The 26,940-nt window shown below is 34.8% G+C and overlaps 1 protein-coding gene across 4 annotated transcripts in view; it reads left to right on the top strand.

Annotated features, from left to right (window-relative positions):
• Positions 1–655: 655 nt before the first annotated feature.
• Positions 656–26,940, top strand: part of LOC147080047 (peptide transporter family 1) — a 72,807-nt gene continuing 46,522 nt past the window's right edge. The window contains exons 1-2 of one of the 4 annotated variants that reach the window (XM_085947802.1): positions 656–792; positions 3,492–3,769. In XM_085947802.1, the coding sequence (XP_085803928.1) occupies positions 3,740–3,769 (30 nt within the window). In that variant the 5' untranslated portion in view covers positions 656–792; positions 3,492–3,739. The remainder of the gene's footprint in view (positions 793–3,491; positions 3,770–26,940) is intronic. The other 3 variants (XM_085947818.1, XM_085947809.1, XM_085947826.1) reach the window with 3 other exon arrangements.

Below are 26,940 nucleotides of genomic sequence, written 5' to 3'. Positions count from 1 at the left end.
TGGAAAACATTTGATGAAAATATTTGAGATTTATTATTCATTCGAATTCAAGAATTATTCATTAAAAACAGATAAGGATGAATGACTGAAAATGTTTTGACTATTTTGTAGGATCACACATAGCCATGGGCCCCACAAGGGGAGGGGGGGCTGACAGGGCTCTGGCCTGGGGGCCCGGGCTTAGAAGGGGATAGGCGTGATGGTTCTATATAAACGCACATTAAAAATTTGCTCCAATGGTAAAAAAAGTCGCTTGGGCGCTATTTTACTTCAAACATATTAACATTTATAATCATGTGAAAAAATCACTAAATAATTTTACCTCTTGGAATTACCATTACCATTTGGGAAATGCTTGTATATTGTTACATAACCTTAGCGATAGGTAGGGGGGGCTGTCAAATATTCTAGCCATGGGGTCCGTTTCAGGATGTGGGGGCCATGCCCATAGCACACTTTTAAACTAACTTAAAAAAAAACTAACCAGCACCATCTGCAAATTAAGTATGTACCTAAATACCTTATTATTAATAGGAATTTTCCTTTAACACTGGCAACGTCAAAGCGTTTTCCACCTCCTGTTCACAATAGGTACCCCCCCACTCGGCAAAACCAAAAAAATGACGACCGACAAGCTCGCGTTCATTTCTAGTCCAAACAGATTCCAGTCGTCGGTCGAAAGCGTGCAAGGTGGCATGCGACCGCGATAGTACATAGTATTACACATCAATCAATTATTACTGCATACAAAAAGTTACGATAAAGTTTAAGTGAACCACGTAAATGTTTATGGTTGTTTATTGTCTTTGAACTGCAATTTATTAATCAGCGACATCTTTTAATTGAAAACACGAGTGTCATTCAAATCAATCATAAATAATAATCAATCTATACTTTTCTAACTTTAACTATATTTAATAATAATTGAGAATACGAATACAAGTGCACCCGTGACAAAGTTGAGTAATTCGACTTCCAAATTAAATATTATGCGATTTTAAATTGTCCATAACTGTTTTCAATATTCTGTACCTGTATCATTTTCATTTAAGTATATTTCTTAATGTTTTTAGTCTTTAAAAGAGAAGTCAGCTTAAAATGTTTAAAATATTCATGTTAGATAGTTACGCTGCTATGGAAACAATAATAACATTCTATATTACAGTTTATCATGATGCTACCGGAAAGAGATGGCCGTATAGAATTGAGATCAAAAAATGACGCGTAGATAGAAATTGCCAATTCTATTAGATTCAATAAGAACATTAATTTGACATTGATTGGTGTTAAATATCTAATGAGTGATGACAACGCTGTCGTTATTATGTCATTATGTCGATATTTGATAGGTACAACATGATACTTACGAGCACCTACTTGCTAAACTACTTTTGGATCATTCAATTTTTTTTATATAAATATATACCTGCGATATGATACCTCCCTATTTTTTACAACGTTTTTATTAGGTCGTATTCTTATTTGTCCGGTGGTTGTTTATCCGGTACAAATCTTGCAATCGATTTTTAACTAACTTCCCGACTAGCCTAAACATTTGAAACTTTTAGAATATATCAGAACACGATGACAATGCATTTTTAATACTTTTAGCCATCTTTGAGTAGAATTGAATTCATTTTCAGTTAATTCGGTTTTATATGAAAAGTTATTTCGGAAGAAATCCGTTATCGAATCCACTATTATTGGTTGCTAGGGGTCTGGGATCCTAGCAACTAAATTATTAATATATACGTGCGTTACTATGGAAATCAATATGATTGTCAAAATGACATTTCAGTATTATTTCTATCAAGTAGGTACAAATTTATTTGATCGTTTAAGCTAATCAAGTCAAATTTATATGATTCAACAGAAAATTTAAAAACGTTGTATATAAAAAGCTCTTGTAATTATTCTGTCTTTCCCTTGTATTCCGGTGGTTTTGATTACGTATTTTAAGTGTTTTATTTAGACATGAATTTGGTATCAATGCTGTACGGCCATCGGTTTCCGATACAACGGCTCACGGTGAACTGTGATACAGCCAATTGCATACGTACAATTTTCCGGACACGGCCATATCTATGTAAAATAATGGAATAATATATTATATATATAATTTTTCACACAATGCAGTTGTTTCACGTACCCATTAATAGATATATTGTGGTGATTTTAAAAATCGTTCCAACTCATTTTTCTTACGCAGCACCTTGATTGTTTCTTGCCATTCGTTTAAATTTTCCGCGCATAGGTACATATTTAAATGCAGTGCACATTGAAGTTAATTGCATGGAATTAACAACATTTGATTGTCCCGGCAAATGTCATAAAAAGATACAGACATCAATTTTCATATTATGACAATGTCACACTTTGTTAATAATAATAAATAAAGATGTAGTAATTTTTAGGCGTTTAGAAATATTATTATATAAAGTTTTTATAGTAATAACACTAATAACCTAATAACAAACGTTTCCGTCATCGATAGGTACAACTCTTTCACGTGCCACGGATATAATTTTCAAGGGAGTGTATCAATACTGAATTTTGGTTAGATATAAATCAAAAATATTTTCAAGTTAAACACATTTTTGCTTAATTGAAAACCCAATACCAACTACAAAATATTATTATATGTATATTATTTTTAAATAAATAATAATTATAATTTTTAAAATCTCTTTTACTCCGTTGAAACTACATTTCATTGAAAAAATAATCATTAAATAATTACAAGATAAAAAGAACTTTTTATAGGTATACAATTCTGTTGAATCATATAAACTTGACATGACTAGCTTAGACGATCAAAAAAAAATGTACTTGATAGAAATAATATTGAAATATCAATCTGACATGTCATATTGATTTCCATAGTGACGCAGGTGTATATTAATAATTTAGTTGCTAGGACCCCTAGCAACCAATAAGAGTGTCGAAATAACTTTTCATGCAAAACAGAATTAACTGAAAATGAATCCAAAAATACTTAAAGATGGCTAAAAGTATTTAAAAAATGCATCGGCATCGTGTTCTGATATATTCTAAAAGTTTCAAATGTCTAGCTAGTCGGGAAGTTAGTTAAAAATCGATTATAAGATTTGTACCGGACAAAGAACCACCGGACAAATAAGAATACGAGCTAAGAAAAACGTTGTAAAATAATATGTACCTGCCTATTATTAAAATATACATTATTTTTTGTTAGTTTATTTTTTAATTTAAAAAAGGTTTTAGTTACTAATTGATAATTTTTAATGTATTAATTTTAGTTAATTTTAATTAAAAATTATAGATACGTGTCGTAATTCCGTCATTATCTGTCTCTAGTAGCAATTTTATTCATTTCGCCTAAATAACTACATTTATAAATGATCAACGAATGACAAATCACTTTAATTACTATTTTTAAATGCAATTGCAAACTCGTTTTCCATGTATGTAAATAAGTTATTAGAATTTAATTTGGTCATCCATGTTTGCAGTGAACCTAAAGTGAGTAATGCCACGCCAGTTTGTATCCAGTTTAGTGAACCTGCCTATATAAATTGAGTTTTGCGCAGGCGGTTTTGGAAAAAAACGGTAACATAACAATGAAAATGTTTCACTTGACAATAAGTAATTATTAGTAACCGATAAGAAACGAGTCGTGATAAAAAAGACTGATTTATAATATATTTAAAAAAAAAAACGGTTTATTAGTTAATCTACTTCTACAAGTAACCGCACTACCATGGATTCTCCGGACGACAATTGTAAAAAGGTAAACATAGTATAATATATAATACCTATGTAATTATAACATTGTTTTTGGCATGCATACATACTATGTCATATATAAACTTATCCACTTAAAGTACCTACCTTCTTAGCGGCCCCTTTGCATTTTTTGCGATTAACTTTTTTATAGTGTTAAAAGTCGCTAGGATTTGTTTACATTTTAATGTTTTATGCATTGAGTGATTGTTTACACTTAGATTGTAGATAAATCATTGTGTATGCAACTTTTTAAGATTTTCATGCTTTCTGAAGAAGCAAGTAACTGCCTTATCTGCTTCATGAACATAATGTACCACTGACCACTAACAATAAGGCCCGTTTCAGAAGGGACACCGGTGTCGCCCTCGATATAATAAATAGGAGGCCTTTGTATTATGTTTATGAACGCTCCAGAGCTAATGAGTCAACGCGTGCCCGGTACACTTTTCCGTCGGCCGCTACATTCTCAAGCCACCGATACACTTGTTTTTATTACCGCAGAAAGTTTTATGTTCTAATTTATAACGCGAAATTATCCGTTGAATCAATAGCTCTGGGGCGTTCATAAACATAATACAAAATCCCCTTTATTCGAATACAAATGCTTCTTATTTAGCGCGACACCGGTGTCCCGTGTGAAACGGGCCTAAGCGATTGCTTGACAATAATATTATAAATATGTTATGTTACATATTGTTACATGTTACATTGTTACAACCAGTTCCCGCGACCCATTTGTTATAACATTTGTTATTGTTATTAATGCGCACCTGCTAGCGAAAACATTATTGTTAAGGTGAATATCTACTAATTCACCTACCAGAGGCACATAGTGGAAATATTCACTTTAATATCGAATCAGTACAGTACAAAAATAACAATAAAATTTGCGAAGAGAATGAACATCACGTCTGGTAAAAATTATTGTGGTGATTCTGAGAACTAACATAACGTCCAGCGTCACCTTCACGATTCTTTCTAAACGTGCCACACAATACGAAAGTATAGTTAGTACCTAACATTGATATACCTACTACTAGATGAGGAGTTCCCATACAAGTGTCATTTTAAAAATGTACCACAAAAGAAGATATTACGAATATCGTCTTAAAATATTTCCTTGTATAATGCGTTAAGGGGGGACATGCTCGTCGAAGGTCAAAATTGAGTTTTTATTGTATTTTCAAACCATGATCCTCGACACTCCTTAAACGTTGTAGATAATCTATTTATATAATTTTGATGCCTTATTATCTTTTAGAGTTATTTTAAACATTTGATGACTGCATAAAGTATTTTTGTTACATAAAATAGTATTCTTTTAAACCTCTCGCTCTAATGTTTTAGAATATAGTCATATTTCGGTACATAACTGTGCAGTGGTTTTAAGATTTTTTACATTTATTATTTTTTAAACGCATTTATAAAACCATTAGCATAATTTATTAAGAGATAATTTTTGTAAAATATTCACGATAAAAAATTATTTTGATAATCTCTGTGAACCCAAATTTGACAAGAATTAGGCATTTTATTATTCAAAAAATCGGCAAAATTAACACATTTGAAGATGATTCTAAAGATATTTATTATAAGCTATGTCTTTGAGCATTCAAGTGTGATAAACATCTTATGAATAATGATTGCTTTATAATAATTATTGACCTAAGAATAAGGTAGTGTTTTTTTGAAATATGCCATTCCTTTTGTCATTCCCCAGTGGTTAAGCTACAACATACGGCCGTAGCCATAAATTGACAAACTATAATTGAAGTAGGGAGTAAAATGATATTGACGCGCGTGTTTGAACATGTACCGTTTAAAAAAAAAATAAAAAAATTCAGTTAGGTACATGTTCAAACACGCGCGTTAACATAATTTTACTCCCTACTTTAATTATAGTTTGTCAATTTATGGCTACGGCCGTATGTTGTAGCTTAATCACTAGGGAATGACAAAAGAAATGGCGTATTTCAAAAAAACACTACCTTATTCTTAGGTCAATAATTATTATAAAGCAATCATTATTCATAAGATGTTTATCACACTAGAATGGTCAAAGACATAGCTTATAATAAGTATCTTTAGAATCATCTTCAAATGTGTTAATCTTGCCGATTTTTTGTATAATAAAATGCCTAATTCTTGTCAAATTTGGGATCACAGAGATTATCAAAATATTTTTTTATCGTGAATATTTTACAAAAATTATCTCGTAATAAATTATACTAATGGTTTTATAAATGCGTTTAAAAATTAATAAAAGTAAAAAATCTTAGCACCACTGCACAGTTATGTACCGAAATATGACTATATTCTAAAACATTAGAGCGAGAGGTTTAAAAGAATACTATTTTATGTAACAAAAATTCCATATGCAGTCATCAAATGTTTAAAATAACTATAAAGGATAATAAGGCTTCAAAATTATATAAATAGATTATCTACAACGTTTAAGGAGTGTCCAGGATCATGGTTTGAAAATACAATAAAAACTCAATTTTGACCTTCGACGAGCATGTCCCCCCTTAAGACCGTTAACATGGATTCCCGAATTTCACCCGTATTGCCCTGGCTGTAAAACTAAATTTGCGTTCTTGGAATAGTGACCCTAAGCCGGCTCGCACATCACAAATCGCCTCGTGTGCCTTACCGCCATAAATCAAAGCTTCCGAGAACAGGCGGCCAGTGTTGCATGACACAACCTCGCACATCTATCTACCGACAGTCGCGCGTAGCCTTCGAAACGTATTGATATTTCAATGCGGCGATCGGCGAGCCGGTATAGGAATGACCAATTCGCATGTGTTTCTTTGTGACTTCGACCCACCGACTCGGAGCCCGAGAAGGATGCAACATGTCGAATGCAACAGCCAGATGTTTTTTTCAGCCGAAACAGTTGCATTCGATCGATCTGCGAAGCTCCATTTGGCAACACGTGTTATGTTGTTTCGTTAAATGACGATGACGTCACATCGACGTATTCGATGCGTTTTTAGGCGAGACGAGTTCCAATGTGCGAGCCGACTAAGGTGTCTGCAACCCAAAGCTTGCAAGCTACCAAAAATTCATGTCTGAGCGGACAGAGCAAGTCGTCATGCGCTGACTATTAGTTAGAGTAAGATGCAAGCTAGATCGGGCTTACTCGTAATTATTGCCAGGTCGTTTTCGAGACAAATATTAAGTGAGCTTATATCGAGTTAAGTCCGCTGATATTAAAACAGTAGGTTTTAACACTGGCCTTTAAACTGGAAATTTTATCATAATTATTATTACCAATATTATTTTTTAAAACATCAAAATGTGTAAATGAGTCTTTTCATCGCCATCTTTAGATTAATAAAGCCTGAGCATAACTTTTTCCACAAGCAACGAGTGGTCCACTGCCATACTATTTATTGATGACGTACTTGCATGCAGAGTTTGCTATTCTATAATGACTGAAGACTATACCTACATCAGTTGAGGCACGGTCTAAAAAGATCGTGGCTAGGCGATGCGCGGATTGCGGGTCGCGGGTGCGAACGACGCATGCCAAACGAAATATAATTTGTCATATAAATCCAACATACGTCCATTTTATGTTCTGTTAATTGTTCTATTAGTAACAATAATAATATATTCATTGACATGTTTTCTTTTTAAAGTAAATGGGTAACGTTTTTAGTCATCTTTACACGATTTAAGAATTAATACGCCCGTCGCCATCACGAAACAAAGTTACGTGTTTCCTGCTCGACGTTCTCTCTCAGAATGCGAGCGAGTCTAAAATTTCGTCGCGCCTATAGTTGAAAATTATTTGACGTTTCACTGATGTATCACCTGAAGAGTATAAATAAGTAATTAGTTATTGTCGTTTAGAATCGACTGTCACATTGACAAACGTCCTAGTGTATTATGATATTATTATACACAGAAGAAGTTTACTTACCTTGATCGTCACTTCCAATAATTATTAATAACACATAACCACTAAATCAGATGAACTCGTAGGTCTCCAATTAATCTGAAACTAAGAATACTCCGACACGTGAAAATGACAGACGCGTAAGTACCTATGAGCACTCTATAGACAATGACAGGTCATCCATAGACAACGGGAGGGGCGAAATTAGGACCAGTCGTGTAATGTATCGGCTTCCTTCTACAGTGGGCAATGGTCTTTTCAATCACGGATTTCGGTATCAATAAAAAAAAAAGTAAATACTCAGGATTACATTTGTGGAAAGTACCTATTAATATTTGGATCATTCGTTTGATGCTAAGTATTTTGAAGAAACAAATTTAATTTATGTTAATTATTGCACAATAATTGCATTCCTGCATAACACAAAACATGTTTACTCAATTAACAGCTATGTTATCGATGTTAGAGTTTCTGAGGAAAATACCCTGCAATACTAAAAGGTTATAGCAATATGTATTTCGAACTATTCATTGACACCTGTTAATTAAACATATTTTTTCAATGTCACTTCGATAATAATAAATCACTACGTTTGAAAAATTATATGACGGAGGTGTGTATGACGAATGACGATATTGTTCGCTAAACCAAACATGTCTTCAAAAGTGACCTGCGAGCGTACATAAGTGAAACGGCAAATAATTTTCAACTGTATGTGGAACGAAATTTCGGCCGCGTTGCCATTCGGAGACCGACAGTCGAGGTGTCTGCACGTCGATTTATTTTGTCATGGCGTCGGATGAAAATATTTTTAAATCGTGTAAAGATGACTAAAAAAATTTACGTATGTACCTACTTAAAAAAGAAAACATGTCAATGAATATACCTACTATTATTATTAGTAATATATATTTACACCCACGGTCTGGGTCTGGGTCTGGCAAGTACACATATTATTTTTCAATTTGTGTGTGAGTCAGTGTATGGACCTAATAGGTTGAGCAAGTGGCTGACATGCATTTCTCGTAAAAAACAAAATCTGTTAATACAAACCACTACTCTGTGGAGGCCCAAATGATCCTACTAGAATCGGACATGGTCGAAAAAAAAATTGTAAAATAACAATAAACATAATATTAATGGACGCATATTGGATTTTTATGACAAATTATATTTTGTTCGGCACGCGTCATTTGCACGATCCGCGCATCGCCTAGTCACGATCTTTTCAGACCATGCCTCAGCTGAGGTATAGCCTTAAAGTGCTAAACCAAAATGTGCTATCGATACTGAGAGATGCAAGATCGATTCCTGTGGGGTGTCTTACTTTTTTCGAAAAGTTGTTTTCTATTGGTTATAATATAAATCTTATAATATATTTTCTCAGAAAAGTAGTGTTTTTAAAATTATATATGTTCAAAAATTAGTGTGTTATTATGATATGTTTTTATATTTCCTTATGTTCTTTCATTTTATGTGTACCTATCATTTTTTTGTATTAGTATTCAATAAGCAATATAGTTCTCAATGTACCTACTTGTGTTTTTTTTTTAATATTCAACAAATATGGTTTAGATTATATCATGTGTACCTACACCTAAAGGAATGGCACGCGCCACCAATTAAAAAAAAATCGGCATATTTTGGCACGCCGATCAAATCCTATTTGTTATCCCCGGAATATAATGTAAGACAAATCAAAAATGACGTTTAGCGTGTGGACAGCCGCTAGACAATTATTGCAGTCATGCCGTGGTACCCTTTGCACTCCCTAAAAAAAACACATTGTAGGTATAGATCCACCAGTATAAATTGTCCGCTGAGTGAGGGCGCCACATGCTAATATTTGACATGTCATTCAATAATTTTTATATCGTGATGAACTTAGTTCTAAATTCGAACACCGGACGATTTATGATGGTTTGGTTCTACCTACTCCTTAAGATTTTAATAATATTCTTAAATCAAATGGGCAATATACACAATACAATTAATTAAGAACATATTATGTAATTGTTTCATGGTTTCTAAGTTGTAAGGTATCAAATAAAAAAAATGTACTAAGTATTTAAAATAGTGTGATATTTTTTAAAACATTTCCCTGGGTGAAGGCCAGGTTTCCTCTCACAAGTTTCACGAAAGTATGTGATCTCTTTTCTACCACCTGGAACATTAACACCCGATTAAAATAAACGATTACTTTATTTTCGTGTCAGTTTATTTTTAAAATTTTATCTTTGCGTTTATGTATACGTATAGGTATGTATCTTTTCTTTCACTTTGTCCCATTTAACACGCCTTCTCCCTGTCTCGCTTATTCTTACATATTTACATGTATTTTCGATAAAACGTTACAGATAAATGGGTAATTAAATAATATTTGCGTTGTTTGGCATTCGCAGGCGGTAATAGTGTTCTGTTTGCTACGATGCGATTTGCAGTTTTTCGCTGTGTTGATATATTATTATTTATTTAGGCCCCTGATCTAGATACTATAGTATGCATTATAATAATTATTACATTCCGCTAGAATAGGTATGCACCTAATATTATTAATTATTTAAACAAAATTCAAACATCGTTCTAAACCGTTTTCCGGTTTTTCTGTAGGTATTCCTTTGTTTTAATTCGCGATATAACACAATATGTCAGTCAGTATTTATACTTTAGTATGTATAACAAAATCATATTATTTCGTTGTGTTTACTACTTATTGATAAATCATAGTTCTGATATAAGACTGGTTGATAATATTCAGAATGCCAAAAGTTTTCAATGAACAATTCCGATTATTATTCACTCATTAAAAATGAAGACACCATCCGGAAAATCTGAGCTGTCAAAGCAGTGCTAGATGAAAATTTTCAATATACTCAATTCTGTGTTTGAATCTATAGTGTTTTTTCCCTCACGTGGTCATCATCGCATACATGGAAAGGCGAAACTGAACAAGCGAAACTGCTTCAGTTTGGCCTGAACGGATGCGTGGACATACACAATGCAATCGTGTCAGTTCTGATTATTTTATCTATCGCAAGGAGTGAAAGCGCATACCGATATAAAAGGGAACAAACAAAAAGAGAACAATATCTATGCTCGTAGTTGAGTCCAGAGGTTCTTTTTGGACTTTCAGAAATATAAATTCATTATACTACCATAGTTTTGGTTAAAGAAACTTGATCAGCAGATGCACCCGATTCCACAGATGCTTAAACTTTTTTTAATTCTTTTCGAAATGAACTAAGTACGTAATTTTTCTTTTTTTGTAATTGTATCACGATTAGCTATCAGTTCAATCGTAAAAACTTTATTCAAAAGCAAATCATGTTGCGCTTTCCTTTTTAGTAGTAGTTTTTTGATTTTATGAACCAAAATGGTTGTAATGTTCTAAATAATTCAATGAATTCTAATAAAAACGTCTTTGGACCACGACGCCATTTTGTTAAATACGCACAACGCGATCAATAGTATCACGCACAAGTCCCACACGACTGTTGCCCGAGCACCGACTGAAGGGATTGGCCACACACAATCCGGTCAGTCCATCCGGTCAGGCGGATCTAATTGAATCGCTTCAGTCGCTCCGGCCGCCGACGCGCATAGACCTCGAGGCCAAAATACCCACACATGGTACGGATTCCCAGCGGGTCAGGCGAAACTGAAGGTAAAACTGATCATGTATGGTAGCCTTTAGATCTTAGGTAAATCCACAACTATTTATTTTTATAAATGATTTCTACTTATATTAAAAAATATATATATCTAAATTACTTAGTGTAAATTTTATCTACCTCCCCGTGGTCAACTATCTACCGTGAAGGATAATAAAATGTCAGCCAGTGATTAACTCTTCTGGAGGTATGTCGGGGCACTGGTTAAAATCCTGCTTTAATTTAATTTAATTAATGTGTGCATAATATATTAGATCACCCAATAAAAGTCATCAAATTAATAAAAAATAATTGCTCTCCTGAAAAGTTGTTGTTAATGACTTATACTCTTAAGAGCCGTTTCACACGAGACACTGGTGTCTGGACACCGATATCTCTGGACACTGCATATACATATAAATGTACGCGACACACGTGTGTCTCCTTCTGAACGCGCCCAATCATTTATGTGTCAATGCAGCCTTTCGAGACACCTGTGTCTGGACACCGGTGTCTCCAGTCAATATGTAGCAGTTTTCATCAAAAGACCCGTTACACACGACAGCCATAAGAAGTTACGTCATGTAGGTAACAGGATGTTTCAGGCCAGGTGTTCATTACTTGGATGGGTACTTATATTACGTCAGGACATACATGCAAAGGTGCCGTACGCCTGTTTTTTGATCGTCTTTGGGCTTTGACAGACAAAATGATAATTTATGTAGAAAATCTAAACTTACCTAATTTTCGGCAAAATTTGACTTACGGTACTCTGGCTCTGATGTACTTACAGGTTTGTGTAATCAGATGGAATTCAAATGTACAGCTGTGCTTCGAAATGGAAATAAGTATGTTCTTTTGTACCTTCGTACGTGCTGTGATTTTTAAAATCACAACACATTTCAAAATAACTACTTTCACCAAAGAGCGATTAACATAAAATTAATTTGTCACCAAAGTTTGCGATTTTACCACATATACATTAATAGACGGTTTGTTGCAACATTACAATATGAAGAGACGGCTTTCAGTTTGGTGCTCGATAATTTTCCGTATATATTAACATATTTATGTACCTAAATGTACCTATATACCTTTATTGAGAATATAAAATAAATGTGTTAATTAGTTTTTTTATACCTAGCTCAGACAGTCAAATGGAATAACAGTTTATAAACTTGTGGCATGCAAATGTTGTCAACGCCGCAGGCAAAAAACGGGGTCCACGACGCGTCATGGACCATGGAGACAAGTTTTGTATTAAATTTAAAAAAAACATATAATATAAAGTGAGTAAATTTAATAAGTTTTTAATAATTCACCAACCTGAACGCAATATTTATTTCTTTCACAAGTCGAAGCGATAATCTTGAGGAATTGTGCTCCGGTGCGCTCAGCTATTTCGAGCCCTGTATATTTCACAAGGGGAGTTCCTAACTAATGAGATAACGATATGAATATAGTCATCAAAACTAAGTTTTTAAATTTTATTGAAATGCAAAAGAATATATATTTTGTGTACTGTAGTACAAGGCAGTGGCGAAGGGTGGATGTAGGCTGTTAAGATCCGCCTTAAACAGTGCACATTAAACTTTGTCAGTCATACGTACCTATTTCTTTTCATTGAAATAAGACACAAGACTACAGTGTTCGTGAGTTTTTAAATTAAATTAAACCCTGCGAAAAACTATCCCATAATATAATATAATAGTCAAAAAATATTAGTACTTATATAAATAATTTTTCTAAAATTATGGAATTAAATCATACATAACTTTGGATATTTTATAGATATAATAATATTTTTTTATCTATTGTCGTGTGGTACAGGCAGGGCTTAATGAATTTAAAAAAATGAACCAACAATATATTGTGTAATATGTAGGTACCTATTCTTAATCCAACGAAAACAAATTATGAATGAAAAAGTGTGCACAATTTTATCGTATCGCCCAAAACATACCAAAATTATTATGGTTTAGTTTAGATAGTGTTAAATTGATTTTTAAAAATTAGCTAGCACTATCCGTAAATTGTAGTCGTAGTTCAATAAAAACAAATACGTATGACTAACAAAGTTTAATCTGCACTATTTATAGTCGATTTTAGCAGCCTACCTCTACCCTTCACCACTGGTACTTATAAGTATAATTATATATTTCACAATAGTTGCTTTATTTCATTTAATGATTTTCAACATTTCCCATACCATAGCAAACATTTAAAATAAATTATAAAATGTTCGGGGCACACCGAAGAATACTTCTATACGTACCTAGGTATACTTTTTACGGACTCGTAAAATTATCATATTTTGTACATTTCGCATAGTAAACAGGGTCTCCTCTTCCGTCATAATTTGCATTGTGCAAGGGTGGCCGAATTTAGAGGGTGCCTAACAATGATATTAATATGGACGAAGCATCTAGAAAATAAAATGACACTCACTTTGTGTCGGGTCTGCCGGATCGCGAAATTCATATTTTAATATCGGTATCCTACGCTCAAATGAACATTCTGTTTGCAAGCGGTCTGGCGACACCGCTGGGTCTGCCCATACAAAATTTCTGACTGTCAGGTTTCGACTCCACCGTTATTATTGTGTTACAAAATGCCAATGTGCCTAGTTAAAAATTGTAAAAAAAGTCTACTAAACACTCCAAGAAAGATGGGATATCACTTTTCATGTGTTAGTATTATTTATTATTTATAAAATGCCATTTTAAGATAATGTTTATTCAACGCAATTGAATGACAGAAACCATTGGACAGTCGCCTGTGATGCGCTGGGCTCACTTGCGTCTAATCTCCGAGAAGTCGTGAGCTACCGAGAATCTGTTTCTAACGCAATGAGTCATGACACTAATACGCCATTACAATAAAGGTTATATTACTATAAATTCTCGAAGCTTGTATCGCATAATGGAAATGGATACGTCATATGGTCACGTGACATCTACATATACATCTGTGAATGACTTTCATGCACAATTTCTCGTGCGCGCCGGTATGAAGTGAGTTGTCCATTTAATATGTCATTGGTGCCTAAAATCCCTTCATTTAAAAAAAATGTATTCAAAGTTTCAAATATTAGTATCCACCACCTTCAAAAATCAATAAAATGACTTATATATTCCTTCCAGTTTAAATTAGAAAAGTGCCGGGTGTATAGTTAGATAATTAACGCCGGCTGTTACACCACCAATGTACACATCTTCATTTATTTCACCAACTTCTATCCAGGGCTCGAAATGGACCGGAACGCACCCGAGCGCCGTTCCGGTGCATACAATCCCCAAAATTATCGCTCCGTCTCGTGTAAATATTAACTTTACAGTCTGAGCGAGATATGTCATATTACAAAAAAATCTAACACAATCGTTTTTTTTTAAATACATATATGTATGGAATTAGATAAGTAACAGTGTTAATATTTTCGTAAAATTATCAAGCGCTCCGGTTCGTAAAATTTTCCATTTCGAGAGCTGCTTCCTTTGTAATTTTTAATGATTGCTGGCTTGGAGGATTTTTGGAATTTCGCAAGAGAGTGATTGAGTCCGTTGGAGTGGCATAACATTGAAGATAATAAATGAGACAATGTGATCAATTATAACTTCAAAAATAGTGTGCAAGAACATTTTAAAATAATTACAAGATAAAAAGAACTTTTTATATACAACGTTTTTAAATTTACTGTTGAATTATTATGCTCAATATGCTCAAACTTGTACTTGATATGAAGTAAATAATAAAAAAAAACACAAACAAATAAATATACTGAAATATCATTTTGATTCCCATAGTAACGCACGTATATATTAATAATTTAGTTGCTAGGACCACCCCCTTAGCAACCAATAATAGTGGATTGGATTACGGATTTCTTCCGAAATAACTTTTCTTACAAAACAGAATTAACTGAAAATTAATTCAATTTTACTTAAAGATGGCTAAAAGCATTAAAATAATGCATTGGCATCGTGTTCTGATATATTCTAAAAGTTTCAAATGTCTAGCTAGTCGGGAAGTTAGCTAAAAATCGATTGCAAGATTTGTATTGGATAAACAATCACCGGACAAATAAGAATACGAGCTAATAAAAACGTTGTAAAATTGCGTCGCAGATGACTTTTTAATATACTTACATACCTTCTTCTTCGGCCATATCCGCCCCTTAGTTGGAGCATATGGACACCACGAGGCGCCTCCAAGAATCCATGTTGCTCCCCATTCTTCTTGCATCGTCCCATGTCAAACCATCACTCCGTAGCTCCGCCGTATACACTCTATATAGTATTTAGCGGCCTTCCAGGACGCCGAATTCCTGTTGGCTTGAAGTATAGCCAAGCCAGGTTGTAATTATCTTCTGGCATCCGCAGCACGTGGCCGAGCCAGGTCCAACGTCGCCTCTTCACTCTCAGCATGATAATATTGGTGCGCTATCTTCTCTCCTTGTTGCTCCTAAAGCCATACCAACGCACACCCAGTATCCGTCGCAAACATCTGTTTTCGAAGCTCAGTATACGGTTGCTCTGAGCCTTCGTAAGGTGATATGATTCGCTCCCGTAAAGCAGCACCGTCAGAATGCAAGCGATGAATAGGCGGCATTTGGTTTTGACCGAATGAATTCAATCCCAGACACTCCGACCTTACATACCAGTAGAACCAATTTATGACATTTAATTTTTATCAGAATTGACATTGAATGAAAGGTTACATGTAAATTGTACGTAAAGCATTTCACCGTGGCACAGTTCGCCGTGAGTTTTCTATCGGAAAGAGATGACCGTACGGTCTCCAATTTTATTATATTCAATATGATTATTTCATAGTTAATTTTGGCAAAATTCATGAATTCAAGAATAAAAACCTAACCTAACCTTACAAATAATCCGGTATATCGGGTATTTTAAAAATTTGTTTGTTACTGGCTTCATGTAAACCGACAAGAACCGTGTTTTATGTTGACATGAATTTTATGTCAGTACTATACGACCCAAAGAGGTCGGACGGTCTTTAATATACTTACGGCCATATATTTCCGATACAAAATTTCACGGTGAAGTGTGATACGGCGAACTGCATACGTACAAGTGAATGAAACCCTGCGGCACATTTCCCAATCACTCGCGATACACCGGTTTCGGAATCACTGGTTTAATTTCTATCGCAGGAGGGTTGGAATCCTGAATCAACGCATAGGACCTCGATGTGCCCTAAAGCCTCATGATAGTAAAGTTATGTTGTATGAAATTCGCTGCTTTTGTTATTTAGAACAAAAATCTATAAGACAGGTAGATCACGTGCTATCCATATTCATTCATTACAAAACTTATCTGAAGAATCGATGGGGGAGCCACAGTCGAAAACTACACGATCAAGACTAGCAATTGGACAGAATCTGACATTCGAATGACGTTTTCAAAATGGCGTCCATATGGTAGTTCGTAGTTGCATTTTTGACCGTTCTTCAGATAAGTTTGTAGGACTGTACCTACATTTTTATTACTGTGTAACCGTATAATAATAATTATCTTTTTATACTGTTTTGGTGACATTGTTGAGACATGAGAAATCTGTCAATCTACGAATTAACCCATGGCTAGTGGTTAATGATGTCAAGCTTAAATGACAGTTTTTTTTCTTCAAATGTAAATGTAATAACTTATTTAGAATGTTAAAAATATAGCATGTCAAGTAATAGGTAAGTATCCACCCAGGTCGGTGTTTTTTCCGTTTGCCTCCAGCATGTATTTGCGACTCATAAATTATATTATTGTCAATTCTAACAGACAATGCTAATTATTATTATTGCCATAAATTTCAAAGAAATGTCAATTGTTGCTCGGGAAAACACTTGATTGACTTTATTCCACGCTACCTACCGCACATGTACATTTTAGCAATAATTTAATCAAGTAGAAGTAGGTGGTTATAATAACATTGCTTTTCATCATATGTACATTCATAGAGGTATTAAATTAAAAGATGGGCAAGGAATCGGCTTTCTCATACAGCTGAATGAAGCAGGCCAACAATAGCCGATAACTTACGAAAAATAGCGACGCGATAAAAAAAAATTCAGGGCATCACAGAGGATTTACTTTGGTCATTATAACGTACCCATATAATATAATGTTAACGTTCAAATTTTGGCACAAATTGATTACCAGCCCGCCCCACCATACTTTTTCGTCATACAAGCCGGCTCACCATACTTTCATATAACCTGCCGCCCCTAGGGTACATTATAGAGCGCATAATATTAATATCGACGTTTAAAAAATATTAAATTAATTTATATGCATTTATGAGAATCAAATTATGGAATGGGGATGTTTTTTCAGTGGCGAAGGGTAGAGGTAGGCTGTTAAAATCCGCCATAAATAGTGCATACTAAACTTTGTCAGTCATACGTATTTGTTTTCATTGAAATAATAAGAATACAATTTACAGATGGTGTTGGTTAGTTTTTAAAACTTATTTTTAAACGCTGCAAAAGCTAAGTCATAAATATAATAGTCAAAAACCAACAATATGTATTCTTAATTCAACGAAAACAAGTAAGTAGGTATGGATGAAAAAGTGTGCACAATTTTGTCCTATCGGCCAAGTATACCAAAACTATTATGGTTTGGTTTAGGCAGGGTTTAATTGATTTTTAAAAACTAGCCAACACCATCTCTAAATTGTAGCTCACCACAATTAATACTACAACTAGATAACTGAATTTTCACTGTTTTTTGAGATAGCTATTGAATATGATTCTACATTTCCTTCTCTACGAAATGATAAAATAAGGTAAGACAGCAGTTAATGGGAACGGTATTAATTTTGTGCTTGAAAATATTACATAACTATAAAACGATAAATGCATTAAATAAATACAATAACATATCTAAAATATTTTTTCATTTAATTGAACATTGTCCCAATTAGACAAAGCTCAATTTTCCATTTTTATTTTCAATGATAATTATAGCCTACCTACATGTATGTTAATCAAGTAAAGTTTAAATTTCATTTTTCCAACAATGACCAAAACAGAGTTATCTAGTTGTAGTATTATTTAGGTGACGTAACAATAATATTATGTTAGATGCCTGCAGTAAAACTATTTTTTATATTAAAAAATTATTAGCATTTGCGCATTAGAAACAGTATTTATCTTTACCTCACATAATGAAACCGGTTTTCGAACACTGTTATAAAGTAATATTATTATTTATTATACTAGACATGGGTATTAGATTCACAGTTGAAATTATGAGCAACAAGGTAATAATTGAACTAATCATCAATCAAAGGCGAATACTCTATACTAGGCGATATTTATCCTAAAATCTGTGTAAAAACAGACAAATTTCAAAAAAATATGATTTTTTTTATTTATGTAAGAAGACAAACAAAATAAAAGTAGGAAAACAAAAATAATTCAAAACATTATTAAAATAGTATTTCAAAAAGCACAGACTGTCAATCGCTGCGTCTGACAATCTGTACGCTTTTGAGATACAAAATTCTCTGATTTTGCTAAACTTGCGCTCATTTTGAGTCGACGTTGGCTTAATTGTGTTAAATGCCCCGACCAGTCTTTTCCTGTCCAGTTTTTTCATATAGAAAATCGTTTTTTCAGTTAATATTTGATAATAAAGAAATCCCGAATCCCGAGAAAAGATTCTCGAGATCCGGGATTTTCCGAAATGTTAAAAATTTCAATTCTCGAGATTCAGGATTTAAAATCTCGAAAAATTCTCGAGAATTCCCGAAACCCAACTCTATCTATGACTGCAGCTTTGTCCAAAATAATTAATAATTAGATATTTTAAAAAACATAATTTATATGGCATTCAATCTCTTATAAACAAATTGCTTGTTTTTTTTTTTTTAAATAAAACATAATTTTATCTAATGATTTGTGATGTGTTTAGAAAAGTACATAATATAAACTCATCGCTCAATTTTATGTCGTCAGTGAGCTATTGGATCGAATAAATTAGTGTGTCGTTGTCATTATTGTGTACCTATTCATCAGTAGTAATATCGTATTATCTTCTAATTTCCCGTAAGTATACCTGACAAGTGTTTTCTTTCTCTATAATCTCCACAGCCTACCTCTTTCCAAAAGTCACCCTTCGCCACTGTCATCAATAGTTTTGGGCTATAATCATGAATACAATGTAAATTATTTTTCATCATTACATAGTTATATTTTCCAGAAAATATTTGAATCAATAATTATTGTTAGGAACTTACAATACATCACTATATTGTGTGACGTTTTTCATAGCATTTTTCTCAATCTGTTTTATATTTGATTCAGCAATGCGATAACAGCGCGAGTTCGATTCGATAAATTTATTGCAAATATGAAAATTTACTATCAAATAAAAAATATTGCGATATATACCTACGATGAAAAATCTATACGCCTGCAAACAGGAACAGATTATTTATGTGTTAATATGTTAATTAATAGTTAGTTGGAAAGGTTTATTTATGAGTGAATCGATTAGTATTTATATATGTAGTTAAATTGCGTAACAATAATAAACTGATAACATTCTTGAAATCGATGCTCCATTTTATATAATATATTATTATAAATTATAAACACCGCTATAATGTAATGAATATACATACTTATATACATACAGGTATATCCACTTTTCCGAGTACCTATTCAATTAAAATCGACCACGAACAGGTAGGTACCTATTGGCAGGGCTGGTTTTAGCAAGTGCGAGGCCCGATTGGAACATTTGCTCTAGGCGCGAATATTATAATTATTTTTTAAAAGTGGTTACTGAAAGGTGGGGTATTGTCAACGTAATTGGTTTACTTGAAAAACGTTTTGAAAATATTATTTTAACGTTTAAATAAGTATTATTCAAATTTAATATTTTGTTATATACATTTGATAATATAATAAAACTAGTGATATTCTAAACGATCATTATATTTTGTCGTTTTGTCAGTAAATCATATTTTTTTGAAGTTATACTTCTTTTGGCGCGTTTGGGAAAACAGATCAGAGTGTATTTTTGGCGTGTGACGAAGTTGCGCGCGCCGATGTAACACATAATTTATTATTATGATTATTATCATTATTCATTTCGGTCTCAAGGGTACATGCGCATGCGCATAGTGTCACTTAGTTAATCGTTCAATACAACCAAGAAAAGAGCATGTATTGTAAACATAACCAATATTGTGTCATAATAAAATATTATATGTCTATAAATAAATTTCTGGAGACTAACATTTTACACTGTTCATTTATATTCATAAAACTTTATTTATATTGGTGTATATTTATTTTTCATTGTAAAGATTGTGTATCAAGATTTGAGGCTATATTTATGTAAGTGTTATTTATGAGTAAAATTATATATCAATAAATAAATAAATAAATTCTGTAAAAGTTGGTAAATAATTAAAAAAATATATTAAAATTTGTTTTTTTATTAATTCATCATGGGCACTTCTGAATCGATTATAACTGCTGTATGGCAACGATGAGTTTTGGTCCAATACAATAATTAAATTAAAATTATCATGTGCTATATGAGACATAGAAGAATCGCGTACGTTTTCATCAACCTAATCCACTGTAATAGACTCAGGTAATGGCTTATTTTGTTTTGTTATGCCTAAGAAGTATAACTTCTAACGCACGTACATAAGTACACACACCGATTTTTTTTTAATCGTCTAGTTTCTTCAGTAACAGTTATTGGTTCTTGTCGTTTTACAGGAAGCCAGCGGCAAACAAGTTTTGAAAATAGCCGATATACGGGAATATTTGCTAGTGACGCGAACAGAATTCGCAGGCCTTGAGTAGGTGCCCCCCTGGTAGATTAGTTGGAGACACAACCATTTTGGTCTGACCTCCATAGCCAAATCGACCACTGTTTATACGATAGACGCCCCTCGATAAAGCCAAACATGACCGAAATATGCAAATGAGTCCCACAGTTTGCCTTGTCGAATAGTAGTACTCCTCAAGGTGAGCTGTGGAGGAGATAAGTCGGTCTCAGACCATGTACATATAGGTAATAGGGTTAAATTTTGATTAAATACATGTTTAGATAAAGGGTTAATTAAGATAGATTAAATGTAAAATACGGTTTGGTTTGTAATGTGATTTGTAATATAAATTGTAATATAATAGGTAAATTTAATATAATATGCAATGGGTTAGTTAAATAGTAAAGCGTGACGTATGGACGGGCGTTAATGGTATATGGTAATTAATGTAATTAAGATAATATTAATATTAATCATGTACATCGATATCACTATATGTTTGGTTGATAAACTGACATCCGTCAACCGGATATAAACGTGTAGCATATGGCGGTATCGGTGTGAGTAGCTATAAGGGTAGAAAAGGTCGAGCGTCGGAAAAAGAAATGCGACCACCCCTAACTGAATAAAAACGCAAGATTCTAAAATCCGATAACACTCGCTGACTGGCACTCGCCGCGACCAGTCGCACGTCAAGCGCTCCTGACCGCTCCGTGTGAACTACCTACTTATTCCGACTCGACCGATATTCGCCTCGATCAAGCTGCGATCGCACCATTCTGCAAGCAGCGCTACCAACAAAAAAGAAAAAATCAGCCCGATACGCCGCTCACACAGCGACTCTACAAAAAGACCATCACTACCAGTGAAGCACCTACCTACCAAGACCAAACACCAGCAGCGAGCTATCTCTCACATACCTACCATGGATCAAACCAATACCGACATCAAGGCGGAGCTGCGCAAGCTGTCCAGCATAAAAGCGCCACTGCTTCATGAATACCTACCGCTTCATATCTTGTTGCTGGCTGCGTTTCAAGAGCATGCGCTGGCAATCTCGAAAGCCCAAGCCTCCGCTCCCGCCCAAGCGGACGACCACAAAACGAACGACGATGATGAGGACCTAAAAGCCCTCAGGGAAATGGCCCTCAATTCAAAAGCGCCAAAATTCCCTTGCAAGGACACACAGACCCAATCTCACCGGTCGGCGGAGAGGAATGCTGACTTTAAACCAAAGAAGGCACCCTCGCTGCCGCCCGCCAAGAAGGAAGCCTACAAGATCCCAGCCCTCCGCAAATCATCAGCTCCGACACCTATGGAAGACAAAATTCTAAAGGTCGTCGTCAGAGGTATCCCGCCACATGTCAGAACGGATGACATCACAGATGACCTCCTCAAACAAGGACTGCCGATAATCACATCGACACGCATGACTCAAGGGACGAGCAATTATCCAATGCCGCTCGTCCTCGTCAAGCTTTTATCTACCGACAAAGGGCTGAAAATATTTACAACCCGACGTGTGCTACAGACAAGGGTGACAATTGAAACACCCCGACGCAATTACCCGGACAGACAATGCACGCGCAGTCAGAACTACAAACACCTGACACGTGACTGCCCAGCCCTACCGACCCACCAAACCAAGAAATTCCAAGCAGCCCACACTGCCAAATCTCAGCCCAGACCAAATAAAATCACTTGGAATCAAACCACACAGACTCCAAGTAAGCCAGACATACTAAAACCATCAGAGGATATCAACCAGACTCAACATCAGTCGACCATCGCCGCTGATCTGGCCAACAAGAAGATGAAAATCTCCCTCGACGAACTACTTGCCAAAGCCAAACAGACTATACAAAAAACCGAAGAGATCTACGAGCGGAACACTCTACGAGAAACCGCCACCAAAAACTCGGAAACCCAAACTAACATAGCAGAGACACCGGAAACGGAAACTCACGTTGCTCCAATAACTGAAGTAACCGAGAGCCAGGATATTGAAACCAGCACGGACGTAATCCGGAAACTACTTAAACAACTAGAAAACCTCCAGGACACACCCGCACCGGTAAATGAAACATGCGAGACACCAGAAACGGAACGCAATGAGACCGACTCCAACGAGATGAATTACAAAAACCAGACCGACGACCAAAAAACGGACACGACAGGACAGCTCACTGACCAAAACATCGGCAAAGCCACTCTGCCGACTGCCGAAACCACCAACCCAAAAAGAGATTGGACGCCTGAAATAGAAATACCGCATACCCCAGACTCAGAATCCAGTGAGACCCTGGAAGACCTAAAAGTCGATCCTGATTTCGATTATGACAAAGACTGGGAGGAATACTACGAGGCATCATCAGCCGAATATGCCCTAGAATATATGAACTCTGAATACCTAAACGAATTCGAACGCACAATCCGCACAAACACCGAAGCCCTGACACAACACAAAATAGATATCTCCACTACCGAATTAACGAAAATCATCACATACACTGAAAAAACTATAGCAGAAATAGACGAAATAGACCACCCAACCATCGAAAGCGAGAGAAATTATTTCTTCTTAAGACAATACAAGAAAGCAGCAACTAACCGCTACAGCTCATACATAATCACCAACCCTCCAGATCAGCACGCTGAAGAAACTCAGAAGACCAACATCCCTACAGACTACAACGAGATAATGTATAAGCTCGACGAAGCTGAACACACAGCCCTCTCGCTAAAAAACCTTGGATCACAACATGATTCAACCATCAGCAACCCAGACCCTGCAAACTCAGACGATACGCCAAATCAAAAGAAGAGAAAATCAAAGAAGAAGAACAAACACCGATAAACCTACTTACTAACAAAACGAAATAACGACAGACAGACCTCCCTCCTGAAAAACTGATGAACCGAACGGCAGCCTAACAATGATGCAAGGAAGGAAAAAGAAGAGCGGACAATCGGCAATCGACGGACGGCCGAAAGAAGAATGTGCTAGCTTTTTAATTCACCAGAGATAAACTCAATCGAGACCACAAATTGGGCCTCGGTCCGGTCGCGAAGCCACCGAGGCCCAACGAACTCAGAAGAGGTACAAAAATACCCTAAGGCAATCACAACGACAGTAACTAGAGATAACGGGGATGACTCCCATTGAGTCGGCGCCCCAGTTAAACATTGCCATTACCCCAAGCAAGCAATCCGATATCAGTCTTCTTGTGGATTCAGGGGGTCGCCTCTGCGACACTTGTCACGGGACTCGCGCGATCTCGTCTACATAATCAAATAATAATAAACAGTTTAATTATAAATAATTAGTTAATAATAACCAAGTTAATTTTAAAATAATTAATTAATAATACTCGGATTAATTTTTAATTAATAATGTATGGATAATAACAATAAATCGAGTTTCTTTTAATTATTATAACCTTTGGGACTTTCGATACCAATGTGAATGATACCTTTGGACTATAATCCTTGATGAAGGAATGCCATAAGGCCAAACATATTCTAATAACAATAAAATACGAGTTCTGAAGATTTCATCTGGTGTTTAATTGACTTTGTGCCCCGTGACTTCTTGGTTACTCCACGTCCATGAGGTTCCTGCCTGTTCCTCCACATTAATGAACCTCCACTTCCAAGTGCCTGAGCTAGTCAGGAAGTCGGAGGCCTTCATTAGGTTAGGTTAGGTTAGGTTTGTTGTTATGGATTGCAATCATGCAGTGTACGGCATTTAGTTACATATTGTGTTTTATGAATGCCAACATAATCACATCGACAAATACGACGTATTGCAGTTGAGACGAATTTGGATGTGAGACCCGACTTAAACTTTGAATGCAAAGCGGTTAACTGTTTGCTACAGTAATGACTAGTGAGAAACGCTAATATGTCAATAACTGAAAGCCAATCGCTAATTGTTCAATGAGCCAATGTATCAATAAACTCATCCGATTTGTCGTTCTAGGGCAGGCCGTTAAATACATTTAGTCGTATGTAATATTATAATTAATTATTAAATTACTATATAGGTAGGTACTTAATGTTATGACAAAAAATAAAAATCGGTGTGTGTACTTATGTACGCGCGTTAGGAGTTAGGTATACTTCTTTGGCGTAACAAAACAAATAATAATTAAATTATTGGACCAAAACTCGTCTTTGCCATACAACGGTTATACTCGATTCAGAAGTGCCCATGATGAATTAATAAAAAATCAAATATTGATATGTTTTTTTGAATTATTTACCAACTTAACATTCACAAAATTTATTTATTTATTGATATATAATTTTACTCATAAACAATACCTACATAAATATAGCCTCAAATCTTGATGCACAATCTTTACAATAAAAAATAAATATACACTACAATATAAATAAAGTTTTGTCAATATAAATTAACAGTGTAGAATGTTATAATAGTTAAAAGAATGACTAATCATAATAATAAATAATTGTGTTGCAACTTCCGTCACACGACAAATGCATTAAAGTGCGGCCACACCGGCAACAAGTCGCGCGACAACTCGTTAAATTGTACGATAATTATCATAATTGCTTAAGAAATTTTACGATAATTATCATGCTTATCGTAAAATTTAACGAGTTGTCGCGCGACTTGTTTTCGGTGTGGACCGGGCATTACATCGGTGCGCGCAACTTTGTCACACACCAAAAATACACTCTGATCAAAACAAATTAATCCATTTAAAATGAAATAGTCCAAAATATGTCAAAATTATTGTCAAACGGAATTGTACAAAATTTAGCCGTTGAACATCTTATGTCTAGTTGGGTTAGAAATCGTATTACTTGCGTGCAGTGGCGTCCCTAGAAAAGTGCCGCCCCTAAGCAAGCTTAGAATGCCACTCATTTTCATTTTTAGTTACAAATTATCTGCCAATTTTATTATTATTATACTTATAATATAATATATACAAATATAATATTATAATACAAATATTGAGATAAATACTGAGAATAAGAGCATTTCCATGAAATCGATGCTCAAACAGTGGTGGTTTTAGGTATGTGAAGGTCTTTGAAGGTCTGTGGCGCTAGCGCGGAGCCACCTTCTGAAAATTTTGCTTGTGCGATAAACCTATATTATAATATGCATTGAAATGGGTATTTCAGTACAGCAATAGTTATGACTTTGTATGTTACAATTTATTTTTAAACTAATATGTCGATACAAAGCGACTGCATCGTCTGCTTCGTTGATGATAGTGATATTTGTATTCGCTTTTTCATTCGCCGCCGTTTATAATACGCCGCCTCTGTGCAACGCATGACCTGCTTACATCTACGAGACGTCACTGCTTATGTGTACGACTTTGTCGGCCTATATCGTGGGCCCCAGATTCGAATCCTGGGTCTGGCAAATACACATATTGTTTTTCAATTTGTGTATGAGTCAGAGTATGGACCCAATAGGCTGAGATCTGGCCGACATCCATTTCTTGTAAAAACAAAATATGCTACACTATGTGTAGGCCCATATTATGATCTTATTAGGATCGGATATGATCGAAAAAAATACCCCAATACACTGCATTTTGACGCAGGGTTTTGAATATGTGAGTATCCTGCGAAAATGAAACACACATTATAGAAGTGCAATAGTGTGTGTTGCAACCTTCAAATACACCAATATTGAATGAGCGTCAGTGCATACACCGAGAGCTGTTGTCAGAACGAAAGAGAAATGTATTTTTACACGTGTTTAAGTGTATCCCATATTTTTCCACACTCGAGATTGGTTGCCTGTTACTCCACACCCGATAG

This window comes from Rhyacophila brunnea, unplaced genomic scaffold, assembly GCF_057557595.1.
Source record: "Rhyacophila brunnea isolate RB1 unplaced genomic scaffold, BYU_Rbru_1.0 scaffold_1, whole genome shotgun sequence".
In the NCBI taxonomy this organism is placed as follows: domain Eukaryota; kingdom Metazoa; phylum Arthropoda; class Insecta; order Trichoptera; family Rhyacophilidae; genus Rhyacophila; species Rhyacophila brunnea.
The sequence above is the reverse complement of the archived record's forward strand: the minus strand, read 5'-3'. Positions and strand labels throughout refer to the sequence as shown.